Here is a 26661-nt window from a genome sequence, read left to right as displayed (position 1 = left end):
CATATCCACATTATCTCATGGAGTGGACAAAAACAAGTAGCTACTGTAGGGACTGGACTGGAGCTTTGATTTTTTTTTTCCAAGTACCAATCCTGTATTCTTTCCAGGAAGGGAGGTAAGAATGGTTTCACAGTTTGAGAAACCTCAAACAATAACTTATTTGAAAACCTAGAATCAATGGTAACAGTTTGCCAACATCATTTAATGGGGAGTTTCTTTTAGTAACGAGTCCAATAAACTAAGCAAGATGTTTATACATGGTTTGTTTTTTGCTTTTTAAATTTTAAAAGCATCCCTTTATAAAGCTTTAGTAGGAGGCACCAGAAAGAGAAAATGAGACTTGGGTGGATGAAGGAAACCAGTCCTCACATATACCCAGAGGCTATACATTGTACACAGGAAAAGGGGGAGGGACCCAAGGAGGGAGTGGCGGCTCCTGTGCGTAAGTCTATTAATTCACATTTTGCTCCCCTCTATTCACATCCTGCGCGGACTCCACCCAAAGCAGCTAAGCGAGAAGGTGGGTGGGACTCACAGCCTAGCAAATAACAGTCCCAGAAATCGAAAACGAAATCGAGTTGGAATTGTGAAAACACCGCACACTAGAAAGAGGGGTGGAGAGGGAGCGCGAGCAGGGACCCTTCTTTTGGCAGGAGATGCACCCCTGGCCCTTCCCGGGGTCAGCATCGACTCCCGCGCTAGCACATCCCTCCTCTTCTACACGTGGAGAGTGGGAGACACACACGCAGTATAAGGCCACTCATCCCCGGAACGTGGGCGGAGAGCACACAACTATTCCCCAGGGATTCTCAAAGACAGATTTTTCCCGGAGGGGTGGCAACCTGGGAGAGGCGACGGAAAGGAAAGAAGGCTGCCTGCAGAGCCCAGGACCCGTGAGAAGCTCGGTGGGGATTAAGGCAAGAGCCAGTTAGGGCCCCAGCTACCTGTTGAATGGGCCCTGTCCAGTGAAGAAGGAAGATACGAGAGCTTCCCTGGAGGTCCCCGAGCATCCAGACCAGGGCCCGTGGGATCTAAACCCTGGTGCTCGCGGGGGCCCCACCCCAAGAAGGAGCTCGCGCTGCAGGACTCAGTGATGCGAGACCCGGGCAGAAACAAGGGGAGGCGACCCGCCTGGACCGCTCCCGCGGTTAGTCACTCACATCTGATACTCGTCTATCGCCTCCACCAGCTGGCCCCAGGAGTCGAAGTCGGCGCCTCTCCTCAGACTGGCGCCCCAGCGCTGCAGCAGACTCCGGGTCACCTCCGACATGGCCGTTCCCCGCCCCGGCCCCCTCCCGCCCCTACCCCAGCAAGGCCGGGCTCTAGGGCGCCATCCTCCCCCGGCTCGGCCCTGACATTAACAGGGCCGGGAGGAACCGCTGAGGCCACCGCAGCCACCCGCCGAGGAGCCGCCCAAACCCATTTGCCGCCACAGCCAAACTTAGCAGCTCCGAGGCGCCCGCCCCGCCGAGGCCACGCCCCCAGGCCACGCCCCAGTTAGGTTGAAGCCGCCCCGATCGGCCCGGGCCGCCATCGCTACGGTGGCATCCGGCCTGGGCGTGGGGGGCCTTACGCCACATCCCTCCCTCGTTAGGGCCCGGGCAGACGCTCGAGAGGTAAGAGCAGACGAAGTTTAGAAAATACAGACGGGCGGAGCGAGCCGAGGGGACCGCGACATCCGCCCTTCAGAGACACGCTCGGCCGCCTCCAACGCCGTCGCGGCCCCCAGTCACGTGACCCCCGCTCTCGGCGAGCCCAGCTTCCGGCCGCTCTAGCCCGGGTGCCTCGGTGCTACCGGCGCCTTCCTCGTCTCTCTGGCGGACTGCGTCCTCCTTTCCCCGGCAGGACAGGGGCGTCGCGGTCTCTGAGATCCCCGGTGAGCTTGTGAGGAAGCGGTGAGCCTGGGATAACCCCTCCCTCTGGTTCTGGACCTCAAGGGTAGTGTCACCCTGCTCCACTCCCACCACCCCTGGACAGCCCGATCGGCCCCTCGCCCGGCGTCTCTACTGGCTGTTAGTTAGATGGTTTACTGGACGCGGAACGGTGGCTTGGCAGTCCTCGCCCTGCCCGTCCGCGGTTGACGGGATCGGTGGGCACCCTAAGGCCTGACCGCGATCCAGAAGGCGGGTCGTGGGGTCGCGGTCGGCTGACTGTAGGACACCGGGAGGAAGAGGCCGGGCGGTAAACAGGAAGTGGGCGCGGACTGTGTCAGACTGCAGGTAGGCTCCGCGGTCCCGGGGAGCTCCCGGGTCGGGAGGCCTGTGTCAGCCGCCTCAGTGGTCATGTGGAAGTCTGCAGGTGACGTCCCGGATTACGGGTTGTACTTGGGGCTCTGCCCTCTGCTGAGGATGGGTGTGTCGTTCGTGGACCCTACACTCTGAGGTATTGAATGCCGGGTCCCCGGGTTGTTTCAAGGATGGTGCTGAGAACGGTCATTAAAAGAAATTAGTAACAGACAAATTCCCCTAGAGTATGGTAGGCTCACCCAGTGCTGGATTTGCGTTTTGAAGGTGTTTTGTGTAGATACTGTTTTGTTGATACGTACTGAAAGGGTTTGTTAAGTGTTTTGAGTCCTAAGTGGGTCTGCCCTGGCTTTCACTGAGTATACAATGCATTCTCTGTTCGTTAAAAAGCTGGTGCTTCCCCGAACGTTTTGCCATGAGTAAGTCTAACCCTAGTGGAGCCTAATGTAGATATTTTGGAACACTGCACCACCCATACCCAACCCCTCCTTTCTTTTTCCTGATAAAGGTTGATTGATGAACCCTTAAATTACATGTGCCTTTATCAGAATCATTGTTGTGTTTCTCTGAAACCCAATGAAATATGTGAGGCTTTGGCCTGGAGCCTTCCTGAGTTACCAAATGCATTACCTACACAGGAACTTGGGGGTGGGGGGAAGCAGCGCTGTTTTTGTTTTTTTGTCTTTTTTTTTTTCCGTTTTGCTACAGTTTTTTTTTTCAGTTGGCATTTCATTGAGGTTTTTCATTAACCAATTTGTTTTACTATACTCTTAGCAATTTTGTACCCAGCTCATTTATTAGAGAACACAAGGTTTCCACCAAGGTCCTTTGGTCCCAGCAATATAGAAAATAAAATGACTATAAAAACCCATTAACTTCAAGTAGACTCAGTGTTAATAAGGGGATTCATTTGACTTTGATGAGGAAGGGAGGCTCATCTGGTCCTGTGCCTTCTCTTTTAAGCCATCCAACTAAGGTCTCAGCTGAAGTATAGTCTAGAACCCTGTACTGTCAGCATTTCAGGTTCTCCCTCAGACCAGTGACAGCACATACAAGACTAACTTACTTCAGGGTGATTTTTGTGTTTAAAGTTTAAATATCACTACTCTTTTGTGTCTTATCACTGAAATTATTATGAACAAAATTCTCAGTTTTCTTATACAGGAGTAATCTTAAGTATAGACAGTCAAGACAAAATTTGTTTGTAGTATATTATATTTGATATGTATATCTTGTGCATAATAGCTTATGCATCAAATGTATCTCCTAAAATAGTCACTTTTTACTGTGTCCTTTTCTACTTAGTTTCTTCTTCAATTTTTGTGTCTTTTCTGGTTATAGAACACATCTTGAGAAAATGACCCATTGGTTTCATAGGAACCCATTAAAAGCTACAGCTCCAGTGTCTTTTAACTACTATGGCATGATCACTGGTCCTCCTGCTTCAAAGATTTGCAAGTAAGTGTTAGTGAAACTTAAGAAGTGTTGGTTGGGCAATGAATCAAAGTACATTTTTAAGTTCCTTAATCAGTTAGGAAATGTGTAACACATTCCTCACGTTGAACTTAGGATAAGTTTTTATTTTATCATTAACAAATGAAGGTTAAAACATGAGGTAGTCATCTAAGTCACATGCTTAATTTTAGGTCAGTAAATGAGTTCCAGAAAGGCTAAAGCAATGACAATCAAAGTTAAACTGTGTATCTCAATAGATCCTTAAGATAGGATATAGTCTTGTTAATGAATCAGACAGTAAATTATTTATGTTCCAAGCAGGGAGAGAGTCTTGTAATTTGAAGTAGCCTTCAAAGTAGTAATATAGAAGGAAGGACTTGCGCTAGGCTTCACATGAATTGTTCAACTTAGATCAGGAGTTGGCAAAATATGTCCACTGTGTGTGTGTGTCTGTCTGTGTCTGTCTGTCTGTCTGTCTGTATGTTGAGCGCACATACACGCTCAACATACAGAGAGTGAAATTCATCTTAAAATTATTCAAATTGGGGAAAAACATTCCTTAGAAGTATGTGATTTAGACACAGGTGTGGGGCCTGAGTTCGGGTCCTAACATCCACATACTAAAGCAGACGAGATGGTACACCTCAACTCCAGCACTGGAGAATGGGGTTTGTGGAGATAGGCAGAGCCTTGAGCTCTTCATTGAGCAGGTTTAGCCAGAACAACAAACTCTAGGTTCGGTAAGAGACCCAGACATCCACACACACCCAGGCGTGAATATTTGCACATGTGTATGAATGTGTGCATACGTACATACTAATATGTATTTAGAGTAAGAAAATTTACATATGACTTAGGAAATATTCTGATATTTATAGCAATATTCTATAGCATGCATTCTGTGTGTTGACAATTTAAATTTAGTCTTCAGCCTACACATTTTAAGTGCCTCATCAGTACCGTCTAACATGACTTTTTGAGCTCTCACTGCCTCCTGGATTAGACGTGGAAGTAGCTTAAAGATGGTGTAATGGAGGAAGTCATTGAAGATGTGAGACTAGAGATCTCAAAAGAGAGAAATCAGGAGGCCAGAGACTGGCACTTTTGTAGGTGGGAGAGAGCCAGCGACACAGAGAAGAAATGTCGAGAGGGGAGGAACATCTGCAGCACTCACCCGGCCTTGGGGTAAAGGAACTTAGAAGGAAGGGCAGATATGAGACTGTCTGTCCCAGAGAACTGTGTGCAGGGACAGCCTAAGTACTTAATCTAGTGGTCATACAGTTTTGCATCTTCTGGATGTATATTTATTCATACAGTATGTTAGATGTTTTATAAGTGGTGCCAATTTTAGAAATTCAAAATAGTGTGAACCCTTGCAATCATATACAGGAACCTTAAATTTCTGTTTTCCCTAAAACTCTTGGCTAAAGAATGAAGAATGAATTTCAATCCACACAGTTGATGAAGCCAGGGCCTTGGGTAGACCTGCCTCGCTGTGTGGCTAAGGACCCTCCTTGCACCTCCTGAGCACTAGGGTTACAGGTGTCTGTTGCCATGCCTGGACAGTTGTTTAAACTTGCTATGCATTTTTATTGCACAATTGGATACATACATTGCCCCTTTAAATAGAGTTTATTTTTTTATAATTTTTGAAGCAGTTGTTAGAAGAATTCTCAATTATTTTACAAGAAGGTAGCAGTGGATCTGTGGGCATTGTTGTACAGCTTTTAAGTTGTGGCATCTCGGCTGTCTTTACAGTTGTGAAAACACAACTTACTAACTTTATTGTCTGTTGATGTAAGTGATTTAAGATCATCCAGAACTCGGCTCCTCGAATTGTTCACTGACTTGAGCTGTAATCCAGAAACAATGAAGAATGCAGCAGACTTGTATTTCTCACTTTTACAAGGTTAGTTACTGTTGTAAACTTGAATGTTTTTAAAAACCAACTATGTGGAAGTATACATTTAACTTTAAAGATTCAAGTAGTTTATAATCTCCCAGGCTATATTTGGAATGTTCCGTTCTCAGAATGTGACTTTGTATTAGTGATACATGGTCTTTCTAATATTCTGAAAATATTAGATAAATGTGGATATGTACACATTTCATATTCTGTTACCAGTAGAATATGTAAAATGTGGAGGGAAGAAAAGTTCCAGAAGTTTCATTCAGGCTGAATTACTGAAAAAGTAATTGTATGAATAATTTTTTGGGGGGTGGGAGTTGAGACAGGGTTTCTCTGTGTAGCACTGGCTGTCTAGAACTCCCTTTGTAGTCTTGGCTAGCCTCCAACTCACAGAAATGCCCTGTCTCTGCATCCCAGGTGTAAGTGCTAAGATCAAAGGCATGCACCATCATGCCCTGCTATGTATGATAATATTTTAATCAGAACACATGATATTTGTTCTAAAACTAAAATACATTGTGTCTTTTTTATAGGTTTCATAAATTCACTGGGTGACTCTACCCAGGAAAGCAAATTAAGATACATTCAGAATTTCAAGTGGACTGATACCTTACAGGGACACGTTCCGAGGTGAGCCGTGCTAATCAGGCTCTAAATCAAAGTCTGTTTTTAACAATTTGGCCAGTGTAAAAAAAAGAAATAGAAGACTGACATTTTCACTTGCTAGGAAGTTAAATAAAACAGTGGCTTCAACTAAAGTTTGTACTATTAAATTTAAAATAATAAACATCTATTTTTGAGGTAATATAAATATAAAGTTTAAATACCTTTGTTTGTTTAATAACACCCAGTTTGTAATCCAAAACTGACTGTATTTTTCTTCCCTCCTTTTAAGTTGTGTTTCTACTCTTTAAACTTCTCTTCAGCTTTTTCACTTTCAACTATTAATAATTGATCATTGTAGTGTGAACCCTTATTTTTTTAAAAACAGAATTGGGATTGTTAAAAATGTCCATAGATCTTTGTTTAATAAAAAATGGAAAGAGAGCCAGTGAGATGCTCAGGCGCTTGCTGCCAAGCCTGACAACCTGAGTTCAATCCCCAGAACCCACATAAAGGTGGAAGGAGAGAGCCAACTTTCATAATTTGCCTTTTAATTCCACACATACCTTGTGGCACATGTGTGCCCACAAACACAAATAAGTAAGTAGATAAAGAGATGTAAAAAATAAAGGAAACATAGAAAGGAAGGGATTGGAGATCACAAATCCCAGAGTGGTGCTACAAGAGAAAAAATGAATGATGGCGCCATACATGCTTAGACGTAATACAGCTTTTGATGTGTGCATGTACTTTGACTAGATTTTTGATGTAAAGGCAATAAGACACTGAGGAACACAGTAAGGAAATGTAGTAGATGAAGGATGTAATGCCAGGCCCTATAGAATTTACACATTCTCTGTGCTTACTTTCCTTCCTTCCTTCCTTGGACATGTCATGCGGATTTTAATAGTGTTCAGTACCAAAGTTTTCCAAAATTTTTTTTTTATTTAATCACTCTGTTTTTCATCCAAATTAAGGATTAATTATTGTTGAGACTTATTTTTTGAGGATCAAGCCTTCATCGTCATTACAGTGAGAGTTTTGACAGGCCATAAAATGGCTTGAATTATGTAAGTTCAATCTTTTCCCCACATTATCCCAAACATTGATTCCATGTTATGGGAGTTTTTTGGTGGTGTTGTTCAGTTTGTTTTGTTTTGTTTCTTGTTTTTTCAGCATTTCATGAGCTAGATAGTGAGGAATCATGTGATTAAGCTAAGCCTGGTGGCACATGCTGATACACTGAACACTGGGGAAGCCGAGGCAGGAGGATCGTGATCCTGAAGCCAACCTGGGCAACAGAACATGTTTCAAAAAAGAGATTAAAACAGATTATGTGATGTAACCTTAAAGAGTACCCAGTATTCAGTACATATGATACTGTATGCATGTAGCTCTTCTATGTAGTTTTTGTAACTACTTTATCATGGTTATATAAAGTACATAGTTTCATACTTGCCAGTTAATCTTCTGTCAGCTTGATGTAGACTAGGTTCATCTGGGAAGAGGGAATTTGATTGAGAAAATGCCTCCATCAGATTGGCCTATGGAGCATTTTCTTTTGATGAATGATTGATGTGAAGAGGGTCCAGCCTTCTGGGTGTAACATCCCTGGAAAGGTAGTCTTGGGTTGCATAAAAGAAGCTAAGGAAGCCATGGAGAGCAAACCAGGAAGCAGTGTTGGCCCTGGCCTCTGCTTCAGTTTCTGCCTCCAGCTTCCTGCCCTGAGTTTCTGTTCTTACTTCAAGTTGGACTCTAAGCTGTAAAATGAAATAAACTCTTTCTTCCCCAAGTTGGATTTTTCGTTTGGTTGGTTTTGGTTTGGAGATTTGTGTATGCGTGTGTGTTTTAGCAAATAGAATGAAACTAAGACAATTCTGGACCATTATATTTAGATTGTTACTTACCTGGATCTATGTGTGCCAGATATATATTTTTTGTTTGTTGATTTGTTTTTGAGACAGGGTCTCGCTTTGTAGCCTTGACCACTATGTAGACCACTAAGTAGACCGGGCTGGCCTTAGACTCACAGTGATCCACCTGCCTCTGCCTCCCAAATGCTATAAGTAGCATAAGCTACTACCCTAGTTTCTACCTTTATAATTTTTTTTTAATTACTGCTTTTTATTTCTTATGTTTGTGTGTGGTCACATGTACATGTGTGATTGCCTGCATGTCATAGTGCATATATGAAGTTTAGAGAACAACATGCAGGAATCAGTTCTCTTTAACCATGTGGTTCCTAGGAATTGAACTCAGGGCATCAGACTTGGCAGCAAGAGCCTTAACCTACTAAGCCAAGTAAGCTTTATAACACTGTCATCAGAATCTATGATTTCTTAATGTAATGATTTCATTCTTAATTCCAGTGCCCAGCAGGATGCTGTATTTGAACTGATTTCTATGGGATTTAATGTAGCATTATGGTATACGAAATACGCTTCAAGATTGGCTGGAAAAGAAAAGTAAGTTAAAAAGCAAAGTTTGCATGTATCTGTATTTTTTTTTTTAATACGTTGAATTTAAGGATATGCTGTTTGTTAAGAAGGTCCACTTGAATTAAGTGGAAGAGTCATTGTTTTATGTTTAAGTACTACAGTTATGCAGCTTAGTCTCTGTTTTGTAGATTTTTTTTTTTTTTTTCTCGGGGTGGGAGAGGGGCACACATGCATGTGGAGGTCAGAGGTCAGCTTTGTGGAGTATGTTCCCTTCTTCCACCTTTACATGGTTCTAGAGATTGATTCTAGGCTGCTGGCTTGTGCAGCAAAGCCATAATCATCTCTGTACTCTATTATGAAAGATGTTCATAATCTTTTACATGGTAGACCTAAGTGAGGTTCTGGGCCGAAAGAGGTCACTTTTATATTTAATACATTATAAACAAAGCCAGGCATGGTTACACACACATTTAGTCCCAGCACCCAGGAGGCAAAGGCAGGTGGATCTATGCAGTTGAGGCTACCCTTGTCTACTAAGCAAGGTCCAGGATAGTCAGGGCTACACAGAGAAACCCGGTCTCAAAAAACCCAAAATAAACAAACAGGTAAAATAAGTACTATAAACAAAGGTAAAAACAATGACAGAATTGGTCAACAAAATTGCAGTATAAGTTGTCCATTTGTAAATGTATAATCCCAAAGCAAAAAATACTATCAAGTCAGTTGAAAATAAAGGATATGAATAGGCAGTTCATAAAAAAGAGACACAGAGGCTAAGCCAACGGTTCAGAAGACTAAGGAATTGGACACTAGAGTCAGTAGGGTAGCTCAGTGCTTAAAGGTGCTTGCTGACTGACGATCCAAGCCTGGGCTGGACTCCAGAACCCACAGAAAGATGGAGAGGACTGAGTCCACAGACTTGCCCTCTAACTGCCCCTCATGCACACAGAGGAAATAATATTTTTCCAAGAATTGTAAAATTAAATGAGACCACGGTTGTAGTAACTAACATGGATACAGAATTAGGAAACTGTCAGAATTGTTATGATTCATCCATATATAATAATGTGCTGCCATTTAAAAATGAGTCATGTTTGCTGAAGTTAAATGATTGAAATGACCAGAGTAGTGTGTATAGCCACCATGTGTGTTAGGTTCATAATAGTTTGTGTTTGTTTATGACAGAACAGTCTGGAAAGGAAATACGATTGTTTAGGAATTACTTCTAGGCAAGGTGTCTGTTTTTCTGCAGAGTCTTGGGGTATGTTTCATGTGCTTTTTAATTTAGTGTCAAGTTAGACTTTTTTTATTTTTAAGGAAGAAAACTAAATTGGTTCTCTGATGTCTTTAAATGATGTGTCTGTGTGGGCATATGCGCATGCATGTGGAGGCCAGAAGCACTGGGTCACCTTAGGGTTGAAGTCACAGGCAGTTTGAGCCGCCTGACATGTGGGTGCTGGGAACTGAACTCGAGTCTTCTGCAAGAGCAGCTTTTAGCCACTGAGCCATCCCTCAGCCTTGGTGTTCATAATGTGTTGGCTATTACCAGAAATAAAGACTCCTCCTCCAGCTAACACAACCACTGTCTTAAAGCATAGCAGAAGATGAAGCAAAAGAAGTCCATCGAAGCCTAAAAATTGCAGCTGGGATTTTTAAACATTTAAAGGTAAAATGGCGGGGGGAAGGGGGTGGTGTGGGGGAAGGGGTAGCATTTTAATTCTTGAACTCTGTGGAGAGATTAGTAACTCTGTTGTGTCAGAGGAGATAATACAGTCCCTCTAGTAACTGCAGGGCGTTGGTTTACAGAATGCCTCTTCCAAATCTCCATATCAAACACCACATGCCCAGGTGCCTTTTCTAAAATGATGCCTGCGTGTAAGCCATGCACATCCTGTGTACTGAAATCATATCTCCTGGCTAGCACAGTTTAATGCTCTGTGAGTACTTGTTCTTCTGTACTGTCTAGGGAGTGGTGCAAGGAAAATGTCTGTAGAGACTCAGCCAGATGCAGTCTCAGGTGGCTGAGAGCAAATGTGTGCTCATGCCTGTGAGCTGACTGTGCGTGCTGTGCATTCACCGCCTTATTAGGGAGCCACAGCCAGGCTGAGTGTTTAATAGCTCCATCTTTACCTTAAAGTTGGTGACTCGTAACTAGACGTTTTAGGTTGTAATATTCTACTTACTTTTCTGTCTCTTTACCCTGAGAAAAAACAAAATGGATAAATAGGTCTGTGCTTTGCTCATTTTCTCTGCGGTTGCCAGGAGCAGTGACAATTCCCCAGAACTGACTCTGAGGTTGCATTCTGGGTCTCTCCCTGGCCTTTCAGTCATTGCATTCTGATTGTATCAGGTAGGCTGAAGATGAGATGGGAACTCTGAGGAAAAATACTGTGTCTTCCTCTGAGATCACCCTTCTGCTTCATTCTGATTAAAACCACTGATCACTGAGGTCCTGTTGGAGGTGGCTTTATGGTGTCTTTCAACATACAAGATGTAGAACTTGTAGTACTTCCTGTGCATCATTCATTCTTTATGTGAATGAACAATTCACAGCACAAAAGAGAATTTTGGTTCTTATTGCAGCTAAATACTTTCAAAAGTGTGTTTGTATTACATTGTATTAAAAAAAATATATATATATATATATCCATAATCTAAATTTTGCCATTGGGTTTCTTATAAAGTTTACTTTGCATGCCCAAGACCTCACCTAACCTATGAGCTCACAGCTGTTGCTTGATCTATCCACTTAGGTTCGCAGAAAGTTTTTAAGTTGAATGTCCCATAAATTACATCTTCTTCACCTCTGACAATATTGTTGAAATAAAATTTGACATGTTTGTTTTCTTTCTCTTTAGGAAAGTCATATACCCAAACTTCTTACACCAGCGGAGAAGGGACGGGACTTAGAGGCTCGGCTCATAGATGCTTATGTCATTCAGTGCCAGGCTGAGGCTCAAGAAGGTATCCTAAATACTGTATGGTGTTTGTCTGTTGGTTTTTCAGAATGTGTATATTGGCTTTTGACTCTCAGATTTAGCAGTATTAAGTTTCAGTTTTAAGGATTGATTGTGAGGGTCATTTTACCTTTCATGTTTCCTTTGCTGTCAGCAGATCTCCTTCTAGTTAATGCTTCTTTAAAGAGTATTTGGATTTTATACCTTTTTTTTTTTTTTTTGACAGGATTAATGTTGATCTCTGGGTTTTCTTTTTTCAAGATTTATGTTTGTGCATGTGGTTCTACTGAAAGAGAACTGTATGTTCTTCACTTTGAGCCATTGCTTGGCCTAGCATTCATTCTGTAGCTCATCTTTCCTCTTGTTTTGGGCTTTTATTTTTCTTCTTCCAACATTAACTTACCTCGAAGTATTCATCTTGGAGTTGCAGAGAACAGTAAAGTAACTTCCTAAGTTTCTTATCTTTCAAAATCAAATGCTTTGAAAGTATTTTTCTTCTATATGTCATGATGTTTTATATTCATTCTCTGTGCTTGGCTAATAATTGGCTAGTTATTTAAAGACAGTATATCAGAAAAACAAAGTCAGTGTTTTCTTTTTGTGTTTACATTTTTCTATAGATTTTTACACTTGAAATTTTAAAACTTGAAAAGAGAGCATCAGGCTATTGTTTGCTATTATGACTAAACTTCCCACAGATGAATGTGAACTTAGCGATTGCAATTATTGTGTGTTGGTTGCAGTAACAATTGCCCGAGCCATTGAGCTGAAGCATGCTCCAGGACTGATCGCTGCGCTTGCATATGAAACAGCCAGTTTCTACCAGAGAGCAGGTAACACCATGTGTTGTTGCTTTCTCAAGTCTTTAGAGTTTCGTGTTCACTAGAAAAGAAGCTCGTATTTTCCATCACAACATTAGAATAAAGTCTTTGGGCTTTGGGCTTTGAAATAAGCATAGCTACTCTGGAGGCTAACACAGGAGGATTATACTGAGGCTTGTCTGGGCTGCAGAGAAAGATCAGGGCTAGCCTGGGTAAACTGTCTCAAAAATAGGAGACAGCACTGTGGGAAAAGTTCCCATATGAGCATTAGGACCTAAGTTAGATCCCTAGCATGTAAAAAAGCCAAGTGTGATGGCATGTACTTATGATCTTGGAGCTGAGGAGGAGGAGTCAAAAGGGACCCATGTGGCTTGCTAACCAGCCAGCCTCGCGCCATCAGGCAGTTCCAAAAGTAAAGAGATCTTGTCTCAGCAGACAAGGTGAATAGCTTCCACATACAGGCACACTCAGGTACATGCTCCTCCCAGACACAAATATGCACATATACATGTTAATTAATGTTATAAATTAATGTATGAGGAGCTTGGAATATAGCTAATAGAGTACTTGTGTCAGTCCCAGAGCTTCACAGCTAATGTGTCACATGACTTCTAATGGGAAAGACGTGTTGTCTTTTCTACCAGTTATAACCAGCTTTATGCAGCATGCAGCCTTTGCCATTTTGGTCTTCATAGCAATCTTATTTATATATGTACTCAGTTTTTAGACTGGATCTTTCTGTTTAGCCCTGGTTGTCCCTAGAATTCACTATGTAGACTAGATTGGCCTCAAACTCCAGAAATCCACCTGCCTCTGCCTTCCAATTGCTGAGACCAAAGGCATGTACCACGTGTCCAGATCTTTAGAACTGTTTGATAATTCTAATCGGTATTTAGATAAGAAAGTGACCATTAAGTGTCATCTGACCACCTATGACTTGACTACTGTCTTGTGGAAAGAGGGAACCAGACTTGGTTCCTGGGATCTAGGAAACATGTTTAGGTTTCTGTTTAGAGGCTGGTTACTATTTTAGTTGCTGAATAGGTAAGGACAAATTCACAGTCTGGGAAGGAGATGAACTTGTAGTCAGGTCGTGATGTCAGACATGACATCAGTAGTATAAGAAACTGAACAACGTGGGTGTGCTAGCGAAGGCTTGTGAGAGGAAGGTGGTCTTTTAGTCTCATCTTAAAACAAAGTGTGAGTTGACTGAATTGTAATTTTGAAAGAAAATTTCCATGCTTACCCATGGGCTTACTATATGAAGGAATAGGCTTGCACAGTATTTAAAAAGAAATTGTTACAGGCTTTGGAGGAAATGAAGAAAGGTTTAACAGTGATAATAAAGTCAAAAAAGAGGATGATCAAAACCAACTTAGGAAGTGTTTGGGTTACATGAGCATGTGCAGACATGTGAGTGAGTGAATGTGTATTTTCTTGCAAGGTTCAGTAATAGGTAGATGGATATGAGTTGTTACTGGCAGGCAAATAGATTGCTGTGTGCCTGACTTTATTATATACAGTTTTAAAACTATGATATGAATACTTGCTTTGAAATCCTTAGTCCTGTCACATTTCATTTTATCACTAACTTAAAGTTACATTAACCACCAAATTGAAGAGGTACTTATGCTGTTCAAATATATAATTATGGGGGAATAAATTACGTTAAATATTTTTTTCTTAATGTATGAAAGCTAGAGTTTAGATGGCATTCTGCTTTTAGCACCAGAACACAGGAACTAAGCCATGTTCCAGTGAAACGGGGTGAAATGATACTTTGCTTTTTAAAATGTAACTTTAGATCATACTTTATCCAGTTTGGAGCCTGCATACTCTGCCAAATGGAGAAAATACCTCCACTTGAAGATGTGCTTCTACACGGCTTATGTAAGTACCAGTACCTACATAAGTAACCCTCCAGACGGTGAGTCCAGTCCTTTGATTGCCAGGACTCTCATCTCACCAGTACTCATTAGCAGCACGCCAGTGACAGGCAGCTGTCAGTAAATGTTCACTGGCAGCAGTGGTGGGAGGAAAGGGGAGGGAATTGTAGACCTGTGGTTGCTGTGTGCTCCCAAACTGTATTTTCAGGCTGGATAGGTATTGAGAATTCTCTCAGTTGTTTTATCCTGTCTGTTGAGAAGGATATCAACTGATTCTAAACTTCATGGCCTGGGAAGATGGCTCAGTAGCTTAAGTGCTTGTGAAGCAAGCGTGAAGACCTGACTTGAGATCCCCAGAAGCCATGGAAAGCTGGATGCAGTTCTGCACATCTGAAATCCCAGCCCCCTATAGTGAGCTGGAGGGCAGCCAGCCTGCCTACCTCACAGCAGACAACAGGGCACCTTGCCTCACTCTCAGATCTTCTAGGCTTACGCTGATTTTGTTCTTGTTCTTGTTTCTTAGCTTTAATCTTAAGGCATACCATGGAATGTGTATCACCTAGGTGAAAACCAGTATGTCCGCACCATTTTAGAAGTTCCTGACCAGTTTATTAAACCACCAAACTTGTTTCAAGATTATCATATGAGAGGCAGTTAAAAGCTTTTTCAGAGTTAAGTAAATAATTTTACCCTTATATATCATAACATTTCCCAGCATACTCCTGCCCAACACCAACTGTCTGTACCGATGGATTTTAAAGAGTAGACTTTCAGCCTGATGCTTTCTTCTTAAAACCTGTGGTCCTTACTAGGCATGGTGATACATGCCTGTAACCCTAGCATTTGAAGCTGAGGCTGGAGGATCCTGAACCCAGTCTCAGTTATGGAAGAGCACGTTTCAGGACACACGCGTACTGTTCTCTCATCTCCAGATACTACCCCCTCCCTTTACATATGTATAACAAATAATTTTCTCAATTTTTTACTTCTGTTCTGATTTTTAAAAGAAGTTTCAGCTATCAGGTTTTGCTCTTGGAACATGATTAGAAATAATTTGCCTCAGGGCTGGGCCTAATTCTTTTGTTTGGACAGAGATGGAGTAGGAGGGGAGCTTACCTCAAGTAAATGATACAAAAGATTGCATTGTGATAGTCCCAAGCAGTGACTGACAGTGTTTATCTGCCATGTATGTGCGAGGACAAAAATCTGTGAAAATGTTTCCTTTGCCAGGCGTATTGTTACCATGGCCAGACTCTGCTGGCCAGTGATAAATGTGGAGAAGCAATCAGGTCTCTCCAAGAAGCAGAAAAATGTAAGTTTTGCTTTTAGAATTTTAATTTCCTTAAAAAAGTTCTGTCATTCTAAAGGGAATGAGTAGATTATGTTTGAGGTCATGAAAGGGAATGGGCAAGAGAGTTGGAAACAGAACAAAATCTTATCCTCAAGCCTCTAGGAAATGCTGCCTTTCAACAGTGTTGTCGTTGGTGTTGCTTTTAGAGCAGGTGACACCAGCTGACTTAAAGCGTCAGTATTCACAAGCAGGGCCCAGTTATTCTGAGATGGTTGTCCTCTCTGCAGTGTACACTGAGGCAGAAGCCCTGTGCAAAGAGTATGGGGAAACCAAAGGACCAGGACCAACAGCCAAGCCGTCAGGACACTTGTTCTTTCGGAAGCTCGGAAGCCTTGTGAAGAACACGCTGGACAAATGTCAGAGAGAAAATGGGTTCATGTGAGTACTGCTCACTCCTTAACACTAGTACCACATGGTTATGAATGTTAAAATAGTAGCACCTTAATACAGTTTTTAATCTCCAGTCCCAAAGGATTTGTCTTAAATTGCATCTATCTAAATTTAGCATTAATTTTCTCTTTATATTGGTAATAAAGTTGTTTGCAAGGCCTTTTATTCTGTATATGATGTCATTAAAAATAGGTTTTAAATTTTTAAATGTGAATTGTTAACAAAGTTTATTTCATCAGGGCACTCCTATGAAGACTTCTTTCTCTCTTAACTTTGTTTCCATATGTTACTTCTATCTGGGATATGTGTGTGTTTATGTTTGGGGTGTGTGTGTGGTTTGTAGAATGTATGATCAACTTCTTCTGCATATTTGTCTCACTGGTTTGCTCTAACTATACAGCAGGAAATTTTAATTTTCTCATAATTCTTCATGGTCCTTTTGGGCAATAAGACTAAGACTGTTAGTAAATCAATGTGCAAACTGTATTTCAATGCTTTTATAGGATGGGAGAGTCATTCTTTTCCCTGCCTGCCTCTGTATTCTTCCTGTGATAGTCTGCATTGGGTCACAGTAAACTTTCCACTTGTTTGGTTTAGTTTTATCACTTCTTTTGAAAATAGACTGAGCCCCCAAATCCAGGTCCACTCTCCCTCTTTGTGTTCTTTCTGTCCTTGGAAGCTGCTGTTGCACTGTGCTGTAGTTGACAGGGCTTCCTGACTTTCTCGTGTGTTCATCTGTGACTGTGCCCCAGGGCAGAGAACTGTCATATTCATCATAGGCCTTGAACATATTGGGCACTCAAGCAGTTGCTGAATAAATGACTAAACCACTTTTTAAATTGCTTTTTGCAGTTACTTTCAAAAAATTCCAACAGAAGCTCCACAACTGGAACTCAAAGCAAACTATGGGCTGGTAGAGCCTGTACCTTTTGAATTTCCTCCTATGAGTGCTCTCTGGACACCGGAAGCATTGGCTGCATTTGATCTCACCAAGAGACCCAAGGATGACAGTGTATGAGAATGGGGTTTTCCTTCTAATCACAGCCGTTTAGGAAGAATGCAGAGCTAGCCTTGGAATGCCTTTGTCTACTTGAGCAGGGTCGGTATTGGTCTTAAGTGCTATGCTAGTCTGCTGCCGTGCTTGATCTGCTCTGTGCAGGTGGTGCTCAAGAGTAGCCAAGACACTGCACCTTCGTATCTGTGCAATTTACTGACATTGTTTTCAACACAGTATCTCATTTTCACAATTTGTCAGTGCTTTCTATAAGAAAAGCATGGAGGACAGGTCACCGTGTTGATGTTGCCATATCAATGCCCCCTCTGACACTGGTATTTGAAGATTCAGTTTAACTTCAGCATTGCATTAGTCATCCAGGAGTAAAGTAGAATGTTTTTACGTTCATTAATCCTTAAGCACCCCGTAGTGTTCTAGTCAAATGGCAGGTCATGTGGAATGTTTTATGTTTAATTCTGGAAAGACTAGGGATCTGTGACAGAGGAGTTCAGATTGTTTAACCAACACAATCCTCTCGTGAAATTGCATATCTTAGGCAGTCTTCTACCCATACAACTACTACTAAAAATAACCATCTTTTCTTCCTATGAAGCCTCCAAAACAGTACCTTCAAAGACAGCTTACATAGTCATAAACGTCTATGCTCTAGGGTTCCATTACTGAGTTGTTACTTCCTGGAAAAGTTGCAGAGGAGGAGTACCCGCTGTAGTCTAATAAGCTTTCATGCACTGGCGTGTTGCCTATGGATGTAGCTTCTGGATTGGTGTGGTTAGCCTCAGTACTGTCCTTTAAGTACAGCACCCTCGAAGGTCCGAAGTAGAGGAGAGCTTTGTGGGGTTTCTCAGTCTTTATGTGCATATTTACCTTGTTTTCTTTCTCCTTAGGTCAAACCCAAACCAGAAGAAGAAGTGAAACCTGTAAAAGAGCCAGATGTGAAACCTCAAAAGGACACCGGGTGCTCTGTCTCTTAGGAGTGGCGCTCACGTAGAAATCTCTGTTAGTCCATAGATGAACTATGGGATTCAGTTCACTTTTTCTCATTTCACTGAAGCCCATAGTATAACTGTTAGCTTCAGAGGGACTTGGCCTTCAGTTTATTTATTCTTGATTTTTAACATAAAGGTATTAAATGCTTTTGTTTTGGGGGCCTATGTTTTTAATCAGGACAACATTTGAAAGGGTTGGTTTTTATGCCTCTAATGAATGTATGTGGAGATTGAACCTTTTAAACTCTAGATAGTAAGTTTCATATTAATGTTTTTCTATCTTCACAAAAATGTTTCTTTTCCTTGTTTGTTACTAGAAGAATGTTTTGAAAAGAGATGGGCTCACATCTTATCACTGACTCATTAGGTTTAATTCAGTCTTCTGGTGGAAAAAGAGAATTGCAGTTAAAATCAGAAAATCTTCAGACCAAATTCTTTTCTTACACTTACCAGAGTCTATAATTTACTGGAAAATCAGTGTTTAGAAGAGCATGTAACTTAGTTGAAAATCAGCAGTGGTGGGTCTGCTGACCCCAGACCCTGCCTTCATGGGCATAGTCCCATGCTCCCTCAGCTACCCTCAGTATCCAGACTTTTGTTGTTGTTTTTTTTCACAAGTACCTTTTCTAATGAAATTTTTACTTAAAGCGTAAAGCTTTGTACTAGCATTTGGTGTTTCTGTGTAGAGAGAGATTAAAGAAAGAAAGGAAAGTGTGTTTTGAAGAAGTAGAACATTGCATGTTGTAAAGAAAGCCTTCATAAACTCAGCCGAGACAGGTTGTCCTGGATCACACTGAGAATTCCTCTGTTAGAAGTGTCTTAAGAAAATTTCTCTTGCTACCTGATTTTGGTGTACATTATGTTTTTAACATGGTTTTCTGTCAGAATTGTTTGGCTTTAGGCCAAAGGCCATAGCAGCAAAAGGTTAGGATATAGACATATAAAATATGGTCTTCAAAGTGGGTTATATTGCTTAAACAATTTGATAATATCCACAAACTGGAAACTAGCGGAGGATGTGTGATACTTTACCGAGTAACGTATCTGCAGGTGTATCCTTGCTGGTTGCTCTCCTGGAGTCTTAACTTCCTTTCATAGGTGACAGATTGGTTCACTTAGTAGAAGTAATAGTGTACATGAGAACCTACTGTGTGCCAGACAGTGTGCAGGCACTGATAACCCACTATGTCCCCATAGTAACCCTGTGAGAAACACAGCAGTCTGCATAAAGTACTGAAACAGGAGTATACATCTCATGATGAAGAGTGAACAGATCCTGCCTGTCAATCAAGACTGTATTTAAAAAATCACATATCATAGTTTACAGTCCTTTGAAAAGCTACATAGAATCAAGGTTTTTTTATATAATGTAGAGATGTTAATTACAGCTTGCAGTTTTTATTTAATATTTGAAGCTGTAGCTTTCGGAATACTTGGAGTAACTACTGAGTGGGCATTAAGTTTTATTTTGCTGCCTATAGAAAAGAAATGTTTTCACCCTCACTACAGGGCCCCTTTTGCTAGTTACTGACAAAACCCTAACTAATACTTGCTGCTGCCTGTTTACCCTGCCTGTAGGACTTGTTTTAGGTGCTAGTACTCACTAACCTAAGTAGTGAATCTTCACTCTGAGCTTTGTGTGGACTGAACTGCCATTCACCAAATGGAGACGCATCCAGTGCTTTTGTAAAGGGCGGTAAACGCAGGCGTTTGCATCCACAGCCGGCAGTGTTCACATGCTCAGATGAGAAGTCCTCCGTTGACTGAAAAGGTGATACCAGGTGCCTCATAGACCCCGATATATAAGCTTTAGAAGCAGTATTGGGGATTTGGGGAGCTGCTGAACATAAGGCAAGAGCATGATGGCTGTAGAGAGGTACACTACTGTTGCATGTATTTCATACCAGGCAAGGACAGCTCCCGTGCTACTTCTGCTCAGTGTTTATACAATGATCTTATCTTTCTATTTATAAAAATAAAAGCAATTTTACTTACATATTCCCTGGACTTTTGTTGGGTTATTTTATATCCCTAGCTAGTAGCAGAATTTAATATAGTATAAATTCTTTCTTACAGTAATACTTTTAAATGATACTTGCATAAGTTCTTTGCTTCCTGAGTTAATTTTCTTGATATATTTAGTTTGTGCTTATGTTTGTATTGGTTCTTAATCACCTCTTCATGTGAAAAGCAAAATTGTAATTGGTTCATCTAGCTCCTATTGCCAGTTCAGTACAGTATTCTGTGTGTCCTGGCTCACTGGGCAGCACCTAAGGAGCTTCCAGGCTGGTCACCTCCAGAATTTCAAACAGAATGTAGGGCATCACTGCCATGATGTAGAAGACATTGGGAAATGCCCTCAAATGGGCACGTAGCTGCACACCAACACAGTTAATACTGAAGGTAAAGGTGCAAGTTCATCCCAGGTGACCCGTGGTTCTGAGGTGTGGTGATAGCAGGCTTGCTGACACTGGAGTTTTCCTATTTTACTTCCTCATTTACTCTGCTGCTGTGCAAATACAGTGCCAGTTCCTTCTGTGAGGCTGTGCTTATTTAAATCCTGCTCACCATAGCTTAGACCTCTAGACTGCATTTTGAATTAGGAAAAGTACTGGCTGGGAGAGGGCACTGGTGCTTTGCTGTGTTGTAACCCAGTCCATTTACAAACATCATGGTAAGTGAAAACAAAATGGTAACAAATATTAGGTAAAGTACCTTCCTCCTTCACGTTAGAAGCCCAGCATGTGTTTTCTTGATATATAAATTGAAATGTTTACAGATGGTAACAGGAAAATAATGAAATAGTTTAAAAACAGAAAATAAAACCATTGCAAGTTCATATTCTGTCTGTTACATAGTTCCTTCTCATACTCATTAAATTTAACTGATTGCATAATTCATTAAGTGAATGTTCCAGACACAATCAAGACAAGGACATGATCACAGGGCAGAAGATGCTGGCAGCAAACTAACTGGGGAAACTTCACCTGTTGTGCTTTGAATGGGACAGGCCCCCATAGGCTCATATATTTGATATTTGGTTCCCAGTTCGTGAAACTTAGGGAAAGGTTAGAAAGTATGGCCTTGTTGGGGGTGGTGTGTCATTGGGTATAAGACTGAGGTTTTGAACTAGATCGAGACGTGAGCTCTCAGCTGCTGCTCCAGCCTTCTGCTACCATGTATTTGCTATGCCATTATAGACCCTAATTGGAACTATCAGCCTAATAGGCTTTTTATGTTGCCTTGAGTATGGTGTTTTGTCACAGCAATAGAAAAATAAGACAAGTTATTATCAGGGAGTGGTCAACTGCTCTCTCAAAACTGGCCATGTGAAAATCAGTTGAACACTCAACAAAGGTTAAAGGGCCATCCAAGTAGGAGCTTGGAAGGCAGTAGTGCTAAGAGCAGTGTGGACTGTGGAGGTCCATCTCGAGATTTCGGAGAAGAATAATACCAGCAATTGGACTAGAGAGCATTCTTGTGGTATTTTGGCAAAGCATGTAGTTGCTTTCTGCCCTGGACCTAAGAACCTGCCTGAGGCTAACTTGAAATGTTGTGACTAGTTGTTTTTGTGTTGGTGGAGGAGATAACAGAGCCTGATGTTGACTGGAGTTTACTCTTAGTGCAGATCTACAATGAAAAGGCATTGGAACAGAAAGAATACAAATATACAGTTTGAAGAGAAAAAATAAAAATCAGCCAAAGTTTGTACTGAGAGAAAGCCATTAAGGCAGAGCTGGATCTGCAGTGAGGTAAGGGAAGGATGCCCTTAGCCAGCTAAGCTTCAAACTTGTAAAAGGAAAAGGCCTAAGGAAATTTCTCCTAAAAGGCAACAACAGGTGAAAGCTGCTGAAAATGTGATTCAGGAGGAGCCAGCTCCATCCCAAGCAGGTTGGTGAACTGTGCAGTATTGTCCATGTTCTGGCTTTAGAGTCACGAGGGACTCGTGAGTGAAAGATCTGTAGACCTTCCTCTGGGGTTGAGGAGAGCTGCTGAAGACAGACAGTACATGGGTGGGCAGTCCAGGCATGATAGCCCTAAGAAGGTGAGAGGCCATCACATGAAGCTGTGGAAGTGAAGCCTGGGTTGCATTGAAGATCCTAAGATGCCAGAGCTGTGTATTAGGCGGACCAGCCCAAGAGAAGGATGTTAACTGGCCTGTGGAGCCATCTAATCCCTGTGACATCAGGCGACATCAGCTATGGGCTCTGGAGTCTGCCCTGCTGGTTTGGGTCTTGCTTTGGTTCGATGTTTTCTCTATTTTGGAATGGTAATGTATATCCTGTTGGAAGTATGTAGTTTGCTATAAGAGTGTACTGGGGATTAATGAAGAGACTTGAGTCTCAGAAGAGATTTTGAACTCTGGGCTTTTAAACAGTGTTGAAACTGAAAGACTATAGGGACTTTTGAAGTTGAACTAAACGCATTTTTGCATTATGGTATGGCCATGAGCCCGTGGGCCCAGGGAGTAGAGTGTGCTTGTTTGAATGAGAATGGTTCTCATAGATTGAATAACTGGGCCCCAGTTGGTTGTTGGTAGCTTAGAGCTCACATCTTGAGCTCTGAGCTGCTGCTGCTCCAGCCATGCCTCTACTGCCATGCCTCTGCTCCACCATCAAAGACTCTAACCCCCTGGAACCCTAGGCACAATTAAACTCTTTAAGTAGCCTTGATTGTAGTGTTTTATCACAGGAATAGGAAGTAACCAGTATACCTGTTCTGTTGAGGGTTAGCTAAAGAAGGCAAGGTGACTGAAATGAGCATGATACTGGTTAAAAACAAAAAAAGCCAAAAAACAAGGTAACATGTTGAATAAAGTTTGGAAGAATGGAAGGTTGGGAGCAGGAGCCTTGGATAGGGTGTTTTGAGTTAAAGACCTGAAGCATAAAATTAAAAAAGTCCAAAGAAAAGAGGAACTGGGAGAGCAACCAGCTGAAGGTGGCTGTGGGGCAAGACAGGTTCTGAGGGTCAAGAGTCCTTGGGTGACTTCCTAAGAAGTCCATTTCTTTTCACCACAGACATAGTAAAGTTAGGCCCAAAAGACAGTTTCATCCAAGTCCAGCTTGGTGAGCTGATCGGTATTGGGCACTGGAAAGCTGGCAGCATGTGACACCTCAATGGGGTGGCATCGCTAGAGTCCCCTTTGTCAGTCAAACTTCTACCACCCCTGTAGTCTAGGCACCCTGGATGTGCAGCCCCTGACTAGGACAGGATCACATGCAACTGAAGGCAGGAAATACGGGGGTCGGGGTGGAGGCCACAGAGCCAAAGAAGATCAAGAGACAGCCTGGTCCTGGAAGGCTAGACATGGGATACTCTCTGCTGCTCGCGTTATATACACAGGAACATCCTTGATTACCTAGAGTCAGTTGTTTAAGAAACAAGAAAAGGTCTTCAGAAGACTTGAACCGGTTAAAAAGCTTGATATGTGGAGTATTTGACCTAGGAATTGGCTTAAGTAAAGAAATAAGTTGTTCAAAAGCAAACATTCCAATTGCTCAGCATTGAGCTGTAAGATAGGCACAGTGATGGGCAAGGTGAATTTTATATGGCAGGTTTTCAAATGCCCATTAGGTGGCAGAAAAACCTCTAAATCAACTGTGAGCTAGAAGTCTTCCCACCAACCTCAGCCTTGCTAGAGCTGTGTATGTCGGGTGAATGAATGCAGGGCACTGTTGTTACAAAGAACAGACCAGTATTTTCTTCAGAGTCACAGCGATCATCAGTCTGTAATATGCAGAGAACAAGCTCTCTGGAGCAGGCTGTATGTGTGGGTTGGCTTCGTTTAGAAAGATGTTTTTGGGTGGTCTTAAGGGGAATGAGTTCGCTACACCAGACTGTTAAGCATTACTTAAACCTTTCCAATTAAAGCTTTTTTGTTTGCAATGAAACTGAAGGGAGCAGTGCCTACTCAAGCTGCAGGGAAAGGTTTCCCCAGCTGCAGAATCCCTTTGTAAAATCTGTACACTTTGTAAACTTTGTAAACCCTCAAGGCCAGAAAGTGGCCAGGCCCTGCCTGAGGAGCTCCCGCAGACAAGCCCTTCATTCAGACCTCTCTATCATAATAGAGCTTCTAGCCTCGGTAACTGTGACAAAGGCCATCCAGCCCCTCAATAGGGCCCCTCCCCAGATTATTTTAATTTGAAGTGAAAAAGCCACCAAGCTCAGGACTTGAAATCCGACCAATCCTCACCCTGGAAATCTCTGCCTTAGAAAGCTCTTGCCTAAGAAATCCTATGAAAAGATTGCATCTGCTTAATTCCTGGCTGTCCTCTCCCAGGACCAGCAGCAGCCAACCCTGGATTTGTCCCTCCATACCCTGGACCTTCCCAATAAATCTTTTATGAGATTTACTTCCTCCTGTGACTCTTAAGAAGTGGATTGAGGCTTAAGCTCCTCAGCTTCTCAGCTCAGCTGAGGACACCCAGCTTCCACTGTGATACCTTCTCCCCTCAGAGCTGTGTGATTCCTGGGCTCCATCCCAGGACAGCCTTCTATACAAGCAGGAAGGCCAATGGGCAGGACTCAGAAGTAAAAGGTAAGCAACCTTCTTATAAAATAATGCACAGAACATTCTACAACTGGCCTTATACCCACAAATCTTTGATTTTGAAAGTTACTTCTTTTCCCTCTCATGACACACAGGACCTCACATTTGCCTGCAAGTTGGGATCGCATGGGCAACTCCACAGACTACAGGTTCCTGGGTCCCTCTTGCCAGGGGTTGGGATCTACTAAGTGGCCTGTAGAGCATCTATTGGAACTTTTCTCAAGAACCGGACAATTCTAATATAAAGTGTAGTTTGGAAGCTACCAGGTTTGGTCAATGCTGACTATGTAAATATAGCAAACCTTCCCACAACTCAAATATGTCCCACCCTGAAAGACAAACACAAGAACTGTTGGCCTTCCTGTCCAGATGGGAAGGTGTCCTGAGACGTGGAAGCCCAGGAACCACATAGCTCTGAGAGGAAGCCTCCTCAGCAGAAGCACTACAGCCCCCAGGTATCCCCAGCGGAGGTGAGGAGCTCAGGAGCTTCAGCCTCACTCCTTCATTGCTTCTTGGCTTCATTGCTTCTTGGCTTCTTTCAAGAAGAATCACAACAGAGAATCCAAGAGAGAATCACAACAGGCAGCAAATCTCATAAAAGAGATCTATTAGGAGAGTCCAAGGTGAAAGGACGAGTCCGGGAGTGGCAGCCTCTACTCTTGGGAGAAGACAGCAGAGAACTGAGCAGACACAGCCTTCATATTGGATTTTTTAGAGGATGGAGCTTTCTAGGGCAGCGATTTCCAGGATGAGGATTGGTGGAATTTCAAGCCCTGAGTTTGAGGGAGCTCAGGGATTGGTGGGGTTTCCTGTTCAGGGATTGGTAGCTTTTTATTCAGACTTTTCAGCTCAAATTAACATAATCTCGGAAGGGTCCTATTAAGGGATTGAAGATGACCCTTGTGACAGGCTGGAAGTTCTGTTATAGACAAGTCTGGGGGAGCTTGGCTGCTGGAGCTTCTTGGGTTGGGGTGGGAAGTGGGCACTTTCTGGCCTTAAGTTTTGTCTGTTCTCATATTTGAAGACTATGTCTTTTTTTCCCGTCGTGGAAAACTGATAAGCTGGTGCCTCCAGCGCTCCCTGTTCAGGGCTTCCAAAACTCTCATTAGACATCACTTGTGCTTTCTTACCTATGTTTTCTAGCTCATAACTTATGTTTTATGTAAAACATGTATACATTTTATTCCATACTCTGAGAGCTTCTGTGTATTTCTTCACCAGCTTAAACTTATATCTGAGCGTTCCTGTGTGGATTGTATACTTTATAGAATGTCTATCTAATCCCTTTTCAGGCTGACCTGCTCTGTGGGTGTTATAGTTTTCTTTGTCTTTCTGAACAGCAGACACAGACATACTGACTTTAAAGTTACCATTTGTATTCATCAGGGCTCTCTAGAGTAACAGGACTTTAGGATGAAGATAGATGATAGATAGGTAGACGATAGATAGATAGATAGATAGATAGATAGATAGATAGATAGATAGATAGATAGATAGGGGATTTATTAGAATGACTTATGGGCTGCAGGCTAGCTAATCCCACAATAGCAGTCTGTGAATGGAAGGGCCAGAGACCCCACAGTTACTTAGTCCATGAGGCTGGATGTTGCAACTGGTCTTCAGTATGTGACAGAAACCTGAAGAAGCAGGCTCCAATGCCAGTGAAGGAATGGACTTGCTAGCAAGGAAAGTGCAAGCAGGCAAACAGAGTTTCTGTGTGTCTGGAACAAAAAGGAAAATTATCGAAATCAGCTAGGTCTCCTATATTTGCTGATATAATCTTAAAATATATTAAATCTTAAAATATATTTAAAAAATAAGTGTGCTTACAGCATTGGTGCCTGCTATATACACTACTAAGGTAATGATCAATACTTAATAGTAGCTAGTTTTTATTAAAGACTATTTTCTAAGAATTGTTCTACCTTATGTCCTTACACTGACTATGTAAGCTTGGTACTGTACTGTATTGTAATATATTATTATTATTAAATAGATGAGCATATCATGGCATGGATATAGTAAGTAATAAGACTTTAAACATAGGTATCCTGGCA

The 26661-nt window shown here is 42.1% G+C and overlaps 2 protein-coding genes across 6 annotated transcripts in view; one reads left to right on the top strand and one right to left on the bottom strand.

Annotated features, from left to right (window-relative positions):
• Positions 1 to 1513, bottom strand: part of Aida (axin interactor, dorsalization associated) — a 33447-nt gene extending 31934 nt beyond the window's left edge. For both annotated transcript variants that reach the window (XM_060364875.1, XM_021657821.2), the window contains exon 1: positions 1161 to 1513. In XM_060364875.1, coding sequence (XP_060220858.1) covers positions 1161 to 1270 — 110 coding nt within the window. In that variant the 5' untranslated portion in view covers positions 1271 to 1513. The remainder of the gene's footprint in view (positions 1 to 1160) is intronic.
• Brox (BRO1 domain and CAAX motif containing) lies at positions 1511 to 20052 on the top strand. 4 transcript variants are annotated; one of them, XM_021657820.2, is made up of 13 exons: positions 1511 to 1616; positions 3585 to 3701; positions 5501 to 5607; positions 6141 to 6237; positions 8580 to 8675; positions 10242 to 10314; positions 11507 to 11612; positions 12349 to 12438; positions 14231 to 14316; positions 15543 to 15624; positions 15891 to 16041; positions 16906 to 17065; positions 17953 to 20052. In XM_021657820.2, the coding sequence occupies exons 2-13, from the start codon at positions 3601 to 3603 to the stop codon at positions 18037 to 18039; spliced, it is 1236 nt and encodes a 411-aa protein (XP_021513495.1). In that variant the 5' UTR covers positions 1511 to 1616; positions 3585 to 3600; the 3' UTR covers positions 18040 to 20052. The 4 variants fall into 4 exon arrangements, with proteins under 4 accessions (XP_021513495.1, XP_021513493.1, XP_021513492.1 ...); XM_021657818.2 differs by having other exon boundaries at positions 1582 to 1876; XM_021657817.2 differs by having other exon boundaries at positions 1582 to 1895.
• The last annotated feature ends 6609 nt before the right edge of the window (positions 20053 to 26661 follow it).

Source organism: Meriones unguiculatus, chromosome 11, assembly GCF_030254825.1.
Source record: "Meriones unguiculatus strain TT.TT164.6M chromosome 11, Bangor_MerUng_6.1, whole genome shotgun sequence".
Lineage (NCBI taxonomy): Eukaryota > Metazoa > Chordata > Mammalia > Rodentia > Muridae > Meriones > Meriones unguiculatus.
This window is presented reverse-complemented; position numbering and strand designations above follow the sequence as displayed.